Raw genomic sequence first — 15,539 nt, forward strand, 5'->3', positions numbered from 1 at the left:
CACATTTCTTACTCTTTGCTCTGTTCTAACAGAGTTTATTAGTTTTTTAGTAAAGCTTCTCTCCTTCCTACAGGCCCTTGAGTTCTGCTTGTTCCTACAGAAAAAGCACAGTGTGCCACCCCTTCCCTCCTATCAGCTTTTCGTGGAAATCGGCTGACCAGAGCAGAACACTAGTATCAGACCTCACTGGTCATTTCCCCTTGCTTATCCAGCTTCCTCTTAAAAGAGTCTGCTTATCGGCTTGCCCTTACCTTGACCCTTTAAAAGAAAAAAAAACTTTTCTTATTTGATTTTAAGATGCTTTCAGATTTCTGAGATCAGAAATAAAGCCTTTCATTATCTAAGTCCAAATCTGTTTCTTTAACACTGTATTCAATTATGCTTTAATAAACCTGCTAAGCTGTTTTCAAAAACACTGTGTAAGACATATGACTTCATGAAAGATTAAAGCATGAGGAAATAGACTATATACACAGAAATTTTATGAATAAAAGTACAATTTTAAATGGTTTTATAACAACTGATCATTAGTGGATAAAAGTTAATACCCTAGCTTATCTCACATGGTCCCTCTCAATTAAAGAGCTATATAAAAATTTTCAATTACAAAAGGGCTAAAAGAAATTATAGAGGGGTTATGATGATAGTCTTGAAATAAAAGTACTACAAGCTGAGCCAAAATATAAAATTCAGAGAGTCTTAAGGAAAAAAACTGATAAATTCTCCTTCATTTAAATTTCAAAATTCAATATAATAAAATACATCCTATGAAAAGCTAAATGTCAAGAGTGAATCCTAAGGCAAACCAAGAAACAGACTCTTAACTATGGAAAACAAACTGATGGTTGTGGGGGAGGCGGGGGAGGAGAGGTGAAACAGGGGATGGGGATTAAGGAGTGTGCTTGGCATGCTGAGCAGCAGGAGTTGTACGGAAGTGTTGAATCACTATGTCGTACACCTGGAACTAATATTACACTGTATGCTACCTGGAATTTCAATAAAAACTTTAAAAAATAAATAAATGAACAATAAATAAATAAAGGAAATCAAAAGAGAAGAAAAACTGTAAACTAGAAAAAACTGAATAGAACACAAAATGGAAATGAATTAAAAATTATAATTAAAAAGCACAGACCGGGGGAAGAAAAGAGAGAACCCTAACGGAAACTTTGGATGCTAATGATGTGCCAACGTAGTCATCGACTGTAACAAATGTCCCACTGCGCTGCAGGATGTGGACAGTATGGGAGGTTATGTGTGTGGTGGTATATGGGAACTCTCGGTACTTTCCATTCAATCTTTCTGTGACCCTAAAACTTCCCTAAAGACAAAGGTAACTAATTTTTTAAAAGCTAAATTGTAAGTTACATACAGAGGAGAAATATTAAAACATTTACAAAACAACGGACTTTGCCCACAATACGTGAGCTCCTAAAAATCAATTTAAAAGAATGAATAACCCAACAGAAAAATTGATAAGGGATATAAGATGGTAATTCACAGAAAAAAATATGCACATAGTCTATAAGCATATGAAAAGATTAAACACTCAAACAATATCTTCTTAAGAAAACATTTATTATTCTTTCCTGGAAAGACTATATACTGTAGGGGGCACCGAATGCCACGATGAACTATTATTGGTAGAAGTGCAAACTGACCCAGCCTTTTTGGAAATTTCATAGCCTCGAATAAAATTTAAAAACACATACTCTTCAATTCAGTAATTCTACCTTTATGTAATTATCTTAGAGAAATACTTGCGTATCTGCCTATATACACATGGGATGTGCACAAGGATGTACTGTTTGCAACAGAAGAAAAAACTAATTACAATAAGTAAATGTCCATTAATGAGAGTATGGTTCAAGAAATCATAGTATATCCTTATATGGGAATACTAATACAAACTTATATGGGAATATGAATCAGCAGATTAAAAGATTATGGCTACCTAAGGTAATGACCGAAAAATCTCCAAGATGTATTAATAGAAAAGAAAGCAAGCAAAAACAAAAAAAACCTCTGCATACAACATATTATGTCTGATATGCAAAAAAAAAAAAAAATCCTAAAACAAACCCAACTATTTACAAAGGTGCATTTTATATATGTGTGTATAAAGGTACAAAGTCTAAAAAGAAACACACTAAATTTATAAGAATGATTACCAATGCAGAAGGGAGTTTAAAAATTTATGGAGGAAATAAAAGTATGAAAGGGGAACTTTGCTTGTACTTACTATTTGAAACTTTTTTACCAAAAAAAATCTGTGGTATTTGAGAGGGAAGTGATATTCTTTTTTAAGGAATAATTCTGTAGTGTGAAAGTTCAAAATGCAAATATAGACCATTTCAGTAAGTTCGGTAGTGGAGTGAAGAGTTAGGAGAAAGCAAAAGATATATAATATTTAAAGAAGAAAGATCTGAGAATGCCTAGAAAGGAGAAGAGCCTGGTCACCTGAACAGTATTAACGTTAATTTAGAAATTAAACATAACATTGTTAGGGCCTTACTTTCCTCATTTGAAATGAGAATATGAAAAATATCAATCTCTAAACATTTAGCAGAAGTCCCTGACAGTCACCAACAGTGCAATGAAGGCCCGTCACAAGTTCATCATAAAACACCTGCTGTCTTTCTAGAGCATGCAGTCATCTGGCAAAAGCCAGATATGATCAGACACGGAAAAAGAAGTACTTGTGCAAAACATTAAGAATATGGTCAAGCTTAAACACAACTAAACAAATTTCTTCAAAATTTAATGCAAGGCCAAGAAGGAAAGGACTTTTACACAGGCCATTTTGAGAGGAGCATGGCTAAAATACGGAATAACAGTAATGAAGATGGGAATGGGCTTATGGCGCTAAACGTGCGTAACAGGTCTGACAGAGCCAGAGATCAGTAGGCACAACACTGAAGGTGCGTAAAGGGAGAATGCTAATCTAAGTAGCAAGAATTTTGCTCCTGAAGGACTCTGGAAAATGGATCAGCTTCAATTTATTATTAAAATGAGTCCAACTGAATAAATATTTCTGCAGTGGTAGTGCCAGAATAGTGAAAGCTTACAAATAAAGAGCCAACTGAAAAACTGATTAGTTCTTTAAAGTAAATAAATGACCTCATAACCGTAACAGAAATGGCAGAAGGTAGCAAAAAACAGAAGAATAAACATGGTGCTTTCCTTGACATCAAAACCGATGACACCATTAGTTATGTTCTGGGAAGGAAGACATGACCAATCCCAGGAATATACCCCCACAAGCAAAATACCAATCCTCATTTGTCACTAAATTTCACTAATGCCTATGCCAGTTGCCCAAAGCAAACTATTCCATTTTTTCCAAATCCTGAGGTAATTTCCCAAAGCAAAAATCAAAAATTAAACTGACCTTTGGAGTACCACAGTCACACTCTTCCCCGGGATCCACCAATTTATTACCACAGAAAGGAGCACTATATGCTTCATCAGGCTTTGGAATATTAAGAAGGCAGTTTCCTCCTTTATTTAAAGTTAACTTCTCAAAGTCCTCTGCACTGCAACTGCTAAAGTTTCTGGAACCTCTATAATAAACATTAAGAAAAAGAACTTATGTCATAGCGGTTACTCATTTTGAAATTTTAAATCATGTCCTCAACCAACAAGAAGTGAATATTTAAAATGGCAGAAAATAAACTACCAAAAAATAGAGAGGAAAAAAAATAGAAATGAGAATAAATAACAGTACATTATTTCAGTTACTACATAATAATTCACTATTTTGGTTATAATATATTATACCTCCATGAAAATATCTTCCAAACATATCAATTACATTAATATATAAAATAAGAAGACGACCTTAGAAATTATCTAGTCCTATCCAAAATTCAGTTTTCTTTACCTTCTATAATAAAAGTTCCTCAAATATTTGAAACTATATGTTTCCCCAGTCTTTTTTCACTCTACAGGATAACATTCTTATGTTCCCCTCACTATCACATACGGGGAGCCGTGTGAAAATAACGTGAACAGGCATTCCCGTGAGGATGCATGATAGCCACCAAGAAGCAAAATGCACAGTGCAGAACTTCAGCTACAGTTTGAGGTTTAAACCTTATGATAACTCCTGAGAACCATGCTTAATACTCTGAAGGCTAGATGGGCTTCTAGAAATTGTCCACCTTGAGCTATCCATGTGAGATCTATACAAATGCAATTCTGATTTGTTCTACATGTTGCTGGGGTTTTTTTTAGTTACAGGTTTACTCAATAACTAAAATACATTCAGATAGTCCCATTGTTTATTTTCACTTTTGAGGATTATAGCGAAACACACCCACATATACACCAAGGATCTTTGAGAAATCCAAGTCCCGTTAAAATTTTATCAGGGGAATATGGTGCCCTGAAAGAATCTCTTTCATCGGTTTGAGCAGTGGTGCCAAGAGAAGCAGTGGAAATGAAAACTGTGTTGCACTACAGTTACTGAGGAGGCATCCCTGTCTCTGCTGGCTCTTTTGTACGTCCAAGGAATCTAAGAAACAGATCCTTTCTGTGAGACTTTGTGTTCTGGATATACATATTACACTCTTCTTTGCTAACTGGCCCAAAGTCTCCAGACAAGTAAATCGTCCGGACTCTTGGCTCGTGGAAATGGAAAGCAGTCTGCCTAGACGTTTTGGTACCGTTAACTACTATTTAACAAAAAAAGTCTCTCAATGTGGGGTTTTGAAGGATTTTAACACACTGACCAGCAGACAAAGAAAGGTCAATTGTCTGTAACCAAAAAAAAAAAAAAGGCAAAAGCAATATTTTGACTCACACAGAAAGAAAATATCTACAAGTCTACTGACAACAACAAAAAGGCTTGTTTTCAGTATTTTTTTCTCACTAATCTCTATTAATGATATTGTGAGGAAGAGTCCTCTCTACAATACATTCATTCAGCCTTTGTTGAACATTATTGTGCACAAGGCACTCTTCTTCTGTGCAAGGGAGAAAATAGTGAACAAAAGCAGACAAAAATCCTCACCCCTATAAATACGGCATTCTAGTGAGTGAGAAAAACTATATACATAGTAAGTGAACTGGAGAGTATACAAAGGTGATAAGACCCATGGGGGAAAAAAGTGAGGTGAAGCAGGTGACCCAGGCAGAGGGAGGAAGCGATAGCAGTCAGGACAGGTACTTCAAACACTGTGACAACCGAATTAGAACTGGATATCTGGGAAAAGAACATCACACCAGGAAGGCATAGCAAGTGCAAAAGCCCTAAGGTAAAAGTCTGCCTGGTATGCGCAGGGAACAACAAGGAAGCCAGTGGGGTTGGACTGCAGTGAGTCAGGGAAGGAATGAGTAATGAGAGATGCAGCTGGCAAAGGTGAGAATAGGCCATTGTAAGACTCTGACTTTTTACTGTGAGGGAAATGAGGAATTTGGGGGGATGATACAATGGAAAGTGGTGAGCAGGAGTAACATGATTTGACTTGCGCTTTAATAGGAACGCCGTGGTTACTATTTTAAGCAGGAAGAACATACAAGGGGTTCTTGCAGAAATCCACTCAAATGATGATGATGTACCAGCATGACAGCAGTGGGAACAGTAAGGAGTGTTTGGATTATTTATACGTTTTAAAGGACCAGCCCTTAAGATGAAGAATGTGAATAAAAAGAGAGACGTCAAGGATGACTCCAACATTTTTTGTGCCAAACTACGAAAAGGAAGGAGTTACCATTAACTGACATGGAGGAGACTGTGGGTAGACCATGTTTTAGGAGAGATAATAGAGGTTTGAGTCTCACAGACATCAGGTGAAAATGTCAGCGTACTAGTACATAGTAATTATCTAATGAACAAAGGAGACTTCCATTTATTATTTTTTTTGGTAGGAGACTTCGATTTAAACAGAGGTTTGTGAATGCTTTTTATTTGCTATTGTTGATCTATATACGGTAAGTATCTTGCCTGCCACGTAGTACATGTACAACGTTTTCTATAAGAATACATTAATCAGCCAATAGCCACAGAGATTGTGCAGACATATGTTAATTTCTACATCTGAGTCACTAATTCTAATCTACATAAAGTCTACCACTTCTATCGGGGAGCCTGGGTGGCTCAGTCAATTAAGCATCTGCGTTCAGCTCAGGTCATGATCCCAGGGTCCTCGGATCAAGCCCCGTATCAGACTCTCTGCTCAGCAGGGAGCCTGCTTCTCCTTCTCCCTCTGCCTGCTGCTCTGCCTGCTTGTGTGCTTGTGTTCTCTTTCTCTCTGTCAAATAAATAAAGTCTTTTTAAAAAAAAAATCTACATAAAGTCTACCACTTCTAAATAGGCTATTTTTTTTTTTAAAGTTTCCTAGTTAGTAGTTGGGACACATTTTCTCATAGATACAATGCCTAAAATGTTTGATCCTAAAGCAACCGATTAAAAAACAAAAAAAATCTGTTTTACCACAATGGAGTTGACTATAGTACTGAAGAGGATTAACAAAATCAGAAGCATTTCTGGTGCTTTTTACCTGATGGAGATAATAACAAACATCGCCACATTGCTCTTCATAAGCCTCTAGGGGCCACAATGAAGATAGTTTTCCCCTAGTCATCCCGGGAAGGCACCTACAGTAATAAGGATGATCTTTCTCCTAATACTTGGCTTGAATAGCAACTAAAGTATTCTTATTCTCTACATATAACCTCTGGGTGCTAGGATATTAATTTAAAGCATCTCCTCATCTCTTTTCTCACACCTAGGTAAGTCTTCCAAAACTGCATCAAAAGCAGATAGATGTGACCAACAGTGATGGAAACAATCTACCAGAATATGACCCCCCCCAAAAAGGGCAACTATCATTTAGAACATTCTTTCTATGAGTAACCTAGAAATAATCAGAACACAGTTCCACCATTACCATCTTGGGCCAAGGAGTAGGAAGTCCTAACAGAGGGCTCTAAATGATGGCAACATTAATTAGATTTTTTTTTAGAGTGCCCTGCAGTGCCTGGTTGGCTTGTCGGTTGAGCGTTTGACTCTTGGTTTCAGGTCAGGTCATCATCTCAGCATCGTCAGATTGAGCCCCGCAGCGGGCTCCTCACTCAACGCTGAGTCTGCCTAAGAGTCTCTCTCCCTATCCTTCTGCCCCTCCCCCTGCTCACTTGCACCCTTGCCTGCTCTAAATTAATTAATTTAAAAAAAAAATAGTGTGTCCTGATTATGGAGGTTTTCTGAACTAGCTGGCATTGAGGGGCATGGTTAAGAAAGCCATTTCTCCATAAAGGTACCTCCCAGGAGGAGCATCTCACACTTCCAGGAATCTAAGAGCAGTATGTGAGAAAAATACTACCAGCCCCTAACAAATACCTTAGCAATAACAAAAATCATATTACAAAGTTAGATTATCCACTTTCTAAATAGAACTGGCTCCAAATGACTGAGTTATCGGGGTGGGGGGGGGGAATCAAATGTCTATATATCACCTGCATCTACAAAAAGGCCTGAGTTATAATGAACATTCAATTAGTATTTACTACACAGCATATGAAATAGAAGGTGGGAAATCTATCCTTGAAAAAAGATTTAATACCATCAGAGATAACATAATCCTTCTTTTCAAGTTAGTCTTAACAAAAATTGTTCAGGAGCACCAGGGTGGCTTGGTGGGTTAAGCGGCTGCCTTTCGCTCAGTTCATGATCCCAGGGTCCTGGGATCGAGCCCCCCACGTCAGGCTCCCTGCTCAGCGGAGAGCTTTCTTCTCCCTTTCCCTCTGCCTGCCACTCTGCCTACCTGTGCTCTCTATCTTTCTGTCAAACAAATAAAATCTTTAAAAAAAAAACTGTTCAAATACATTGACCCACACATTACCAAAATACAACATGAAAACACAAAATACCAAAAACCACTCCAAAAAAAAAAAAAAAAGAAAGAAAAAAAAATTAAAAGAAACTACGAGGGGAGAAAAAAAACAAAAACAAAAACAGGTACAATCCAATAAAGCCTCCAGACACTAGAATTAGCAAACAATAACCAAAAAAATCTTGCTTACTATGGTCAGGGAGAAAAATGACAAGCTCAAAAACTTTAACAGGGAAATAAAATCCACAATAGTAATATAGCATGTATGAAAAAAAACTAGATAGAAATTTGACAAATGAAATACAATGAGCAAAATTAAGAATCCAATGGATAAGTTTAACAACAGACTAAATACACATAAAGATAGGCTTGGTGAATTGGAAGATATAAGAAGAAATTAACCAGAAAGAAACACAAAATGATAGAAAATATATCAGAAAAGGTCGGAGACCAGATGTTGTGAGGTCTTACACACAGTTACCTAGAATCTTAGAAGAGGATAGCAAATATGCAGAAATACTATGCACAGACACAATATGTAAAGAAGCTGTATGTGAAAACATAATGGCTGAGTATTTATCACAATACATGAAAAATATCAAACCTCAAACTTTAAAACTCAAAAAAACAAAAATCCTAAGCAGGTATATCAGTGTGTGTGCAAGCTATTTTTTAACTTTCCACAACTTCAATAAACTTAAAAAAAAAAAAAAAAACTTAAAACTTAAAAAAAAATTAAAACTATGAAAATAGCCGAAGTAGATAAATCCACTTCAACAGAATAACATTTTAGTGATAGCTGACATCAATAGCAACATGGAACCCAAAAGAAAATGGAATAATACAAATATGCTGAGAGAAAATAACTGATAATCCAGAATCCTATATTCAACAAAAATGTCCTCAAGAATGAAAGAGAGGAGGGAGGAGTTAAGATGGTGGAGTAGTGGGGGACCCTGACCTTGCCTCCTCCCTCAAACACAGCTAGATCAATGTCTAACTATTCTGATCAACTAGGAATAGGATCTGAGCCTTAAGGAAACAATCTGCACAGCTGGAGAGAATGTGGTAGAGGCGAGGTTCTGAGCCCTGAAGCAGGGAAGAGGAAAGCCGCAGGGCTGCGAAGGAGAGGGAACCCTTTTCACAGAGCAAAGTCAGGGAGAGCGAGAGCGGCAGAGAATGCAGCAGGTAGGGATCACACGGTAAGTGGGGAGATCCCCTGGGTCACACTGGGAGAGACTGCGGTCTTCACCGGAGTACGTATGAAGAGCAAATTTTGCCTCTTCAAGAACAAAAGGCCAGCTGGGAAGCACTCACTAGCTGTGTGAGCAGAGGGCAGATAACCTTATAGCAGCTTTTCGCTGTCTGCCACAATCGATTCAAGCCTCTGTGTAACTGCTTTTCTCAGACAGAATGGAGTAGGGGACTGACTCTCCCACAAATGACAGATGACCTGGTCGTACCTTTTCACTGTGCGTCACAGTAAGCTCTACCCTCCGTGCGCGCACCGTGCGACTGCTTTTCTGGAACAGGACGGAGCACCGTAAGGTTCTCCTGGCAGGGAGGGCGGTGTGGAATGGGTCCCCACCTTGCCAGGCCCTTTAACGTGGAGTTTTGAGTCCCAGCCACTGGCCAGAGATAAAATACAAGAGCTCTGTGACATGAGGCATGCTGACGGTCCAGGAACAGACAGGTTAAGGGCAGCGAACTGAAGAAAACCCAGGACACAGGAGACTGCTTGCTTTCTGTGAAAGCCTCCTGAAGAGCTGTGGCCAGAAGTTCCCCTCCCTGAGAACCAGAGGGCGAGGTGACGCCATATTCTTCCCCCTCCACCACTCCTCCCTCCTCCAAAATGGAGGTTGGAGTCCCCTACACTAAACCCCGCCCCCCTGTGCTTGGCAGAGCATCGTTCCCAGGGCACGTCAGCTTGTGAAACAGCCCAGCAGGCCTCTCAATCAGAACACCAACCCAGACACCCCACATGTACCAAGTATACTGATTAAAGAGTGCTCCAAAACATCAGCTTCTGGTGGAAATAGGAACAGGCTTGTTTCTTTTTTTTTTTCCCCTCAGTTTTTAAATTTTTATTTTTCTATTTATTTTTTTATCTTTTATTATATGTATTTTTTCTTCTTTTTTTTTTTCTTTTTTTTGGGGGTATCAGGCTTATTAATCTTTATTCATTTGTTGGTTTGTGTGTTTCCTTCTCTTATTTTTCGGATCAGGCTTTTTTTCCCCCCTATTCTTTTCTTCTTTCCTTACTCTTTTAACTTCCTTCTTTCTTATTCTTTGGAATCAGGCTTATAGTTTTTTATTTGTCTCTTTGTTTGCATTTTTGTTCCTTTTCTCTCCTCTTGGGTCAGGCTTTTTTTTCTTCTTCCTTTCTTTTCTTTTCCAGGTTTATCTTAACAAACAAATCGATGCACACCTAGTTAAAGGTCCAAACACTCCCCACTACAAGCAAGCAGGAACTCTGTAGACGACAGACCAGTGGGGAAGAACAGCCAAAACGTAATAGCACAGTACACAGCATACACCAGAAACCTTACTGAAGACTTTTGTTGTTACTGTTGTTGTTGTTGTTGTTGTTATTGCAGTTTTCGTGGGTTTTTTTTTTCTTTTTCTTTCTTCTTTTCTTTTATGGACAAAATGATGAGATACAGAAAGTTACCCCAAAAGAAAGAATGGGAGGTAGTATTCACAGCCAGGGATTTAATCATTACAGACATAAATAAGATGTCTGGACTAGAATTTAAAACAAAGTTTATAAAGATACTACCTGGGCTTGAAAAAACCATAGAAGACACTAGAGAATCCCTTACTATAGAGATAAGAGAGCTAAAATCTAGTCAAAATTAATAATGCTATAACTGAGATGCAGTCCCAAGTGGAGGCCATAAAAATGAGAATGAATGAAACAGAAGAGCAAATCAGTGATACAGAAGTTAAAATTGTGGATAATAATGAAGCTAAAAATAAAAAAGAAAGAACTATTAGATCACAAAGGTAGACTTAGGGAACTCAGCAATTCCAGAAAATGAAATAATATCCATACTATAGGAGTCCCAGAAGAACGCAGAAAAAGGGGCAGAAGGCTTATTTGAACAAATTATAGCTGAGAACTTCCCTAATCTAGGCAAAGAAACCAGGCATTCAAGTCCAAGAGGCACAGAGAACCCCCCACAAAATCAATAAAAATAGGTCAACACCTTGACATATCATACTGAAACTTGCAAATTGCAAAGAAAAGAGAAAATCTTGAAAGCAGCTCGGGAGAAGAGGTCCTTAACCTACAAGAGTAGACACATAAGGCTCACAGCAATCCCATCCACAGAGACCTGGCAGGCCAGAAAGGACTGGAATGATATATTCAATGTACTAAATGGGAAAAACATGCAGCCAAGAATACTTTATCCAGCAAGGTTGTCATTCAGAATAGAAGTAGAGATAAAGAGTTTCCAAGATAAACAAAAACTAAAGGAATTCATAAACACTAACCAGCCCTGCAAGAAATATTGAAGGGGACCCTTTGAGTGGAGAGAGAGATCAAAAGCAACAAAGACTGGAAGGAACAGAGACAGTCTACAGAACAGTGACTTTATAGTCACATATGGCACGAAATTCATATCTTTCAATAATTAGTCTGAACATAAATGAACTAAATGCTCCAATGCAAAGACACAGGGTATCAGAATAGATTTAAAAAAAAAAAAAAAAAAAAAAGAACAAGACCCATCAATAAGCTGCTTACAAGAGACTCATTTTAGATCCAAAGATTGAAAGTGAGGGGGTAGGGAACTATTTATCATTCTAAAGGACAACAAAAATAAACCTGGAATAGCCATATTTATAATTAGACAAACTAGATATTTACACCAAAGACTGTAATAAGAGATGAAGAAGGACACTATATCATAATAAAGGGGTCCATCCAACGAGAAAATCTAACAACTATAAATATTTATGCACCTAACTTGGGAGCAGCCAACTATATAAATCAATAACAAACTTAAAGAAACTCATGGATAGTAATACAATATGAGTGGGGGGCTTTAATATGCCACTCACAGCGATGGACAGATCATCTAGCCAGAAGATCACCAATCAGAAACAAGTACTTTAAATGACTCACTGAACCAGATGGACTTAACAAATATATTCAGAGCACTTCATCTTAAAGCAGCAGAATACACATTCTTTTTGCGAGCACATGGAACATTCTCCAGAATAGATCACTACTGGGTCACGAAACAGGCCTCAACAGGTACAAAAGGATTGAGATCATACCATGCGTGTTTTCAGACCACAAAGCTATGAAACTTGAAGTCAACCATGAGAAAAAATTTGGAAAGACCACAAATACACAGAGGTTAAAGAACATCCTACTAAAAAATGAACAGTCAACCAAGAAATTAAAGAAGAAATTTAAAAATGCATGGAAGCAAATGAAAACAAAAACACAACAGTTCAAAACCTTTGAAATGCAACAAAGGCGGTTCTCTGAGGGAAGTACATAGCAATACAGGGCTTCCTCAAGAAGCAAGAAAAGTCTCAAATACAAAAAGTAACCTTACACCTAAAGGAGCTGGAAAAAAAACAGCAAATAAAGCCTAAATCCAGCAGGAGAAGGCAAATAATAAAGATTAGAACAGAATCAATGATACAGAAATAAAAAATAATATAAACCCACAGAACAGACCAAGGAAACTAGGAGCTGGTTCTTTGAAAGAATTAACACTGATAAACCCCAGACTTATCAAAAAGAAGAAAGAAAGGACCCAAATAAATAAAATCATGAATGAAAGAGGAGAGATCACAACCAACACCACAGAAATAAAAATAATTATAAGAGAATATTATGAGCAATTATATGTCAACAAATTAAGCAATCTGGAAGAAATGGGTGCATTCCTAGAAACACAGAAACTATCAAAACTAAAACAGGAAAAAACAGAAAATCTGATCAGACCCATAACCAGCAAAGAAACTGAATCAGTAATCAAAAACAAACAAACAAAGAGTCCCAACAAACAAAGAGTCCAGGGCCAGATGGCTTCCCAGCAGAATTCTATCAAACATTTAAGGAAGAATTAAGACCTAGTCTTCTGAAACTGTTCCAAAAAACAGAAATGGAAGGAAAACTTTCAAACTCATCCTATGAGGCCAGCATTACCTTGATCTCAAAACCAGACAAAGGCCACACTAAAAAGGAGAATTAAAAACCAAAATCTCTGATGAACAGGGATGTAAAAATTCTCACCAAGATACTAGCTAACAACCGTATATCAAAAGGATTATTCACCACAACCAAGTGGGATTTATTCCTGGGCTGCAAGGGTGGTTCAACATCCACAAATCAATCAATGTGACACACCACATCAATAAAAGAAAGGACAAGGACCATATGATCCTTCTATAGATGCAGAAAAAGCATTTCATAAAATACAGCATCCTTTCTTGATAAAAACCCTCAACAAAGTAGGGATAGAAGGAACATACCTCAAAATCATGGAGGTCATATATGAAAGACACAGCTAATATCCTCAGTGGGGAAAAACACAGCATTTCCCCTAAAGTGAGGAACACAACAGGGACATCCACTCTCACCACTGTTGTTCAACATAGTACTAGAAGTCCTAGCCTCAGCTATCAGACAACAAAAAGAAATAAAGGCAACCAAAGTAGCGAAGAAGAAGTCCAACTTTCACTCTTAGCAACGACCTGATACTCTATGTAGAAACCCAAGACTCCACCAAAAAATTGCTGATACAGGAATTTAGCAAAGTCACAGGATATAAAATCATTGCACAGAAGTCTCTTGCATTTCTATACACCAATAATGAAGGAGCAGAAAGAGAAATCAAGGAATCGATCCCATTTACAATTGCACCAGAAGCCATAAGAGACCTAGGAATAAACCTAACCAAAGAGGTAAAAGATCTGTTCTCTGAAAACTACAGAACACGTATGAAAGAAATTGAGGAAGACACAAAGAAATGGAAAAACATTCTATGCTCATGGACTGGAAGAACAAATATTGTTAAAATGTCTACACCACCCAAAGCAATCTACACATTCAATGCAATCCCTATCAAAATACCATCAGCATTTTTCACAGAGCTGGAACAAACAATTCTAAAATTTGTATGGAAAAAGACCCTGAATAGCTGAAGTAATGTTGAAAAAGAAAACCAAAACTAGAGGCATCAAAATTCTGAACATCAAGCAGTATTACAAAGCTGTAATCATCAAGACAGTATGGTAGTGGCACAAAAACAGACACAGATCAATGGAACAGAATACAGAACCGAGAAATGGACCCAAAACTATAAGGTCAACTAATCTTCAACAAAGCAGGAAAGAACACCCAATGGAAAAAGACAGTCTCTTCAACAAATGGTGTTGGGAAAACTGGACAGCAACATGCAGAAGAATGAAACTAGACCACTTTCTCATACTATACACAAAAATAAATTCAAAATGGAATACAGACCTTAATGTGAGACAGGAAACCATCAAAATCCTAGGGAAGAATATAGGCAGAAACCTCTATGATCTCAGTCACAGCAACTTCTTACTAGATACATCACCACAGGCAAGGGAAACAAAAGCAAAGATGAACTATTGGGACTTCATCAAGATAAAAAGCTTCTGCACAGCAAAGGAAACCGGTCAATAAAGCTAAAAGGCAAACTACAGAATGGAAGAGGATATTTGCACATGTCTTATCAGATAAAGGGCTAGTATCCGAAATCTATGAAGAACTTATCAAAATCAACACCCAAAAATAAATAATCCAGTCAAGAAATGGGCAGAAGACATGAGCAGACATTTCTGCAAAGAAGACATACAGGTGGCTAACAGACACATGAAAAAATGCTCAGGATCACTCGGCATCAGGGAAATACAAATCAAAACCACAATGAGATATTACCTCACACCAGTCAGAATGGATAAAATTAACAACTCAGGAAACAACAGATGTTGGCAAGGATGCGGAAAATGGGGAACCCTCCTACACTGTTGGTGGTAATGCAAACTGGTGCAGCCACTCTTAAAAACAGTATAAAGGTTTCTCAAAAAAACAAAAATAGAACTACCAGCAACTGCACTATCATTCAAAGGATACAAAAATAGTGATTCAAAGGGGTACATGCACCCTAATGTTTATAACAGCAATGTCCATAATATCCAAAATATGGAAAGAGCCCAAATGTCCATCAACTGATGAATGGATAAAGATGTGGTGTATAAATTTACACACACACACACACACACACACACACACAGGAATATTATTCAGCCATCAAAAAGAATGAAATATTGCCATTTGTAACAATGTGGATGGAACTAGAGGATATCGTGTTAAGCGAAAATAAGTCAATCAGAGAAAGAAAATTATCATATAATCTCACTGATATGTGGAAATTAAGAAACAAAACAGCAGATGTTAGGGGAAGGGAGGGAAAATAAATAAGATGAAATTAGAGAGGGAGACAAACCGTAAGAGACTCTTAAGTATAGGAAACAAACTGAGGCTTGCTGGAGGGGAGGTAGGTGGGGGGATGGGGTTATTGAGTGATGGGTATTAAGGATGGCACTTAATGTAATGAGCACTGGGTGTTATATGCAACTGATGAGCCACTAAATTCTACATCTGAAACTAATAATATACTACATGTTAACTAAATTGAATTTAAATAT

General features: G+C 37.5%; 1 protein-coding gene across 1 annotated transcript in view; it reads right to left on the reverse strand.

The window, feature by feature from the left end:
* Positions 1-15,539, reverse strand: part of ADAM9 (ADAM metallopeptidase domain 9) — a 137,160-nt gene that overhangs the window by 67,268 nt on the left and 54,353 nt on the right. Inside the window, exon 12 of the mRNA XM_026508297.4 lies at positions 3,392-3,563. Within this exon, the coding sequence (XP_026364082.1) occupies positions 3,392-3,563 (172 nt within the window). The remainder of the gene's footprint in view (positions 1-3,391; positions 3,564-15,539) is intronic.

Source organism: Ursus arctos, unplaced genomic scaffold (assembly GCF_023065955.2).
Source record: "Ursus arctos isolate Adak ecotype North America unplaced genomic scaffold, UrsArc2.0 scaffold_27, whole genome shotgun sequence".
Lineage (NCBI taxonomy): Eukaryota > Metazoa > Chordata > Mammalia > Carnivora > Ursidae > Ursus > Ursus arctos.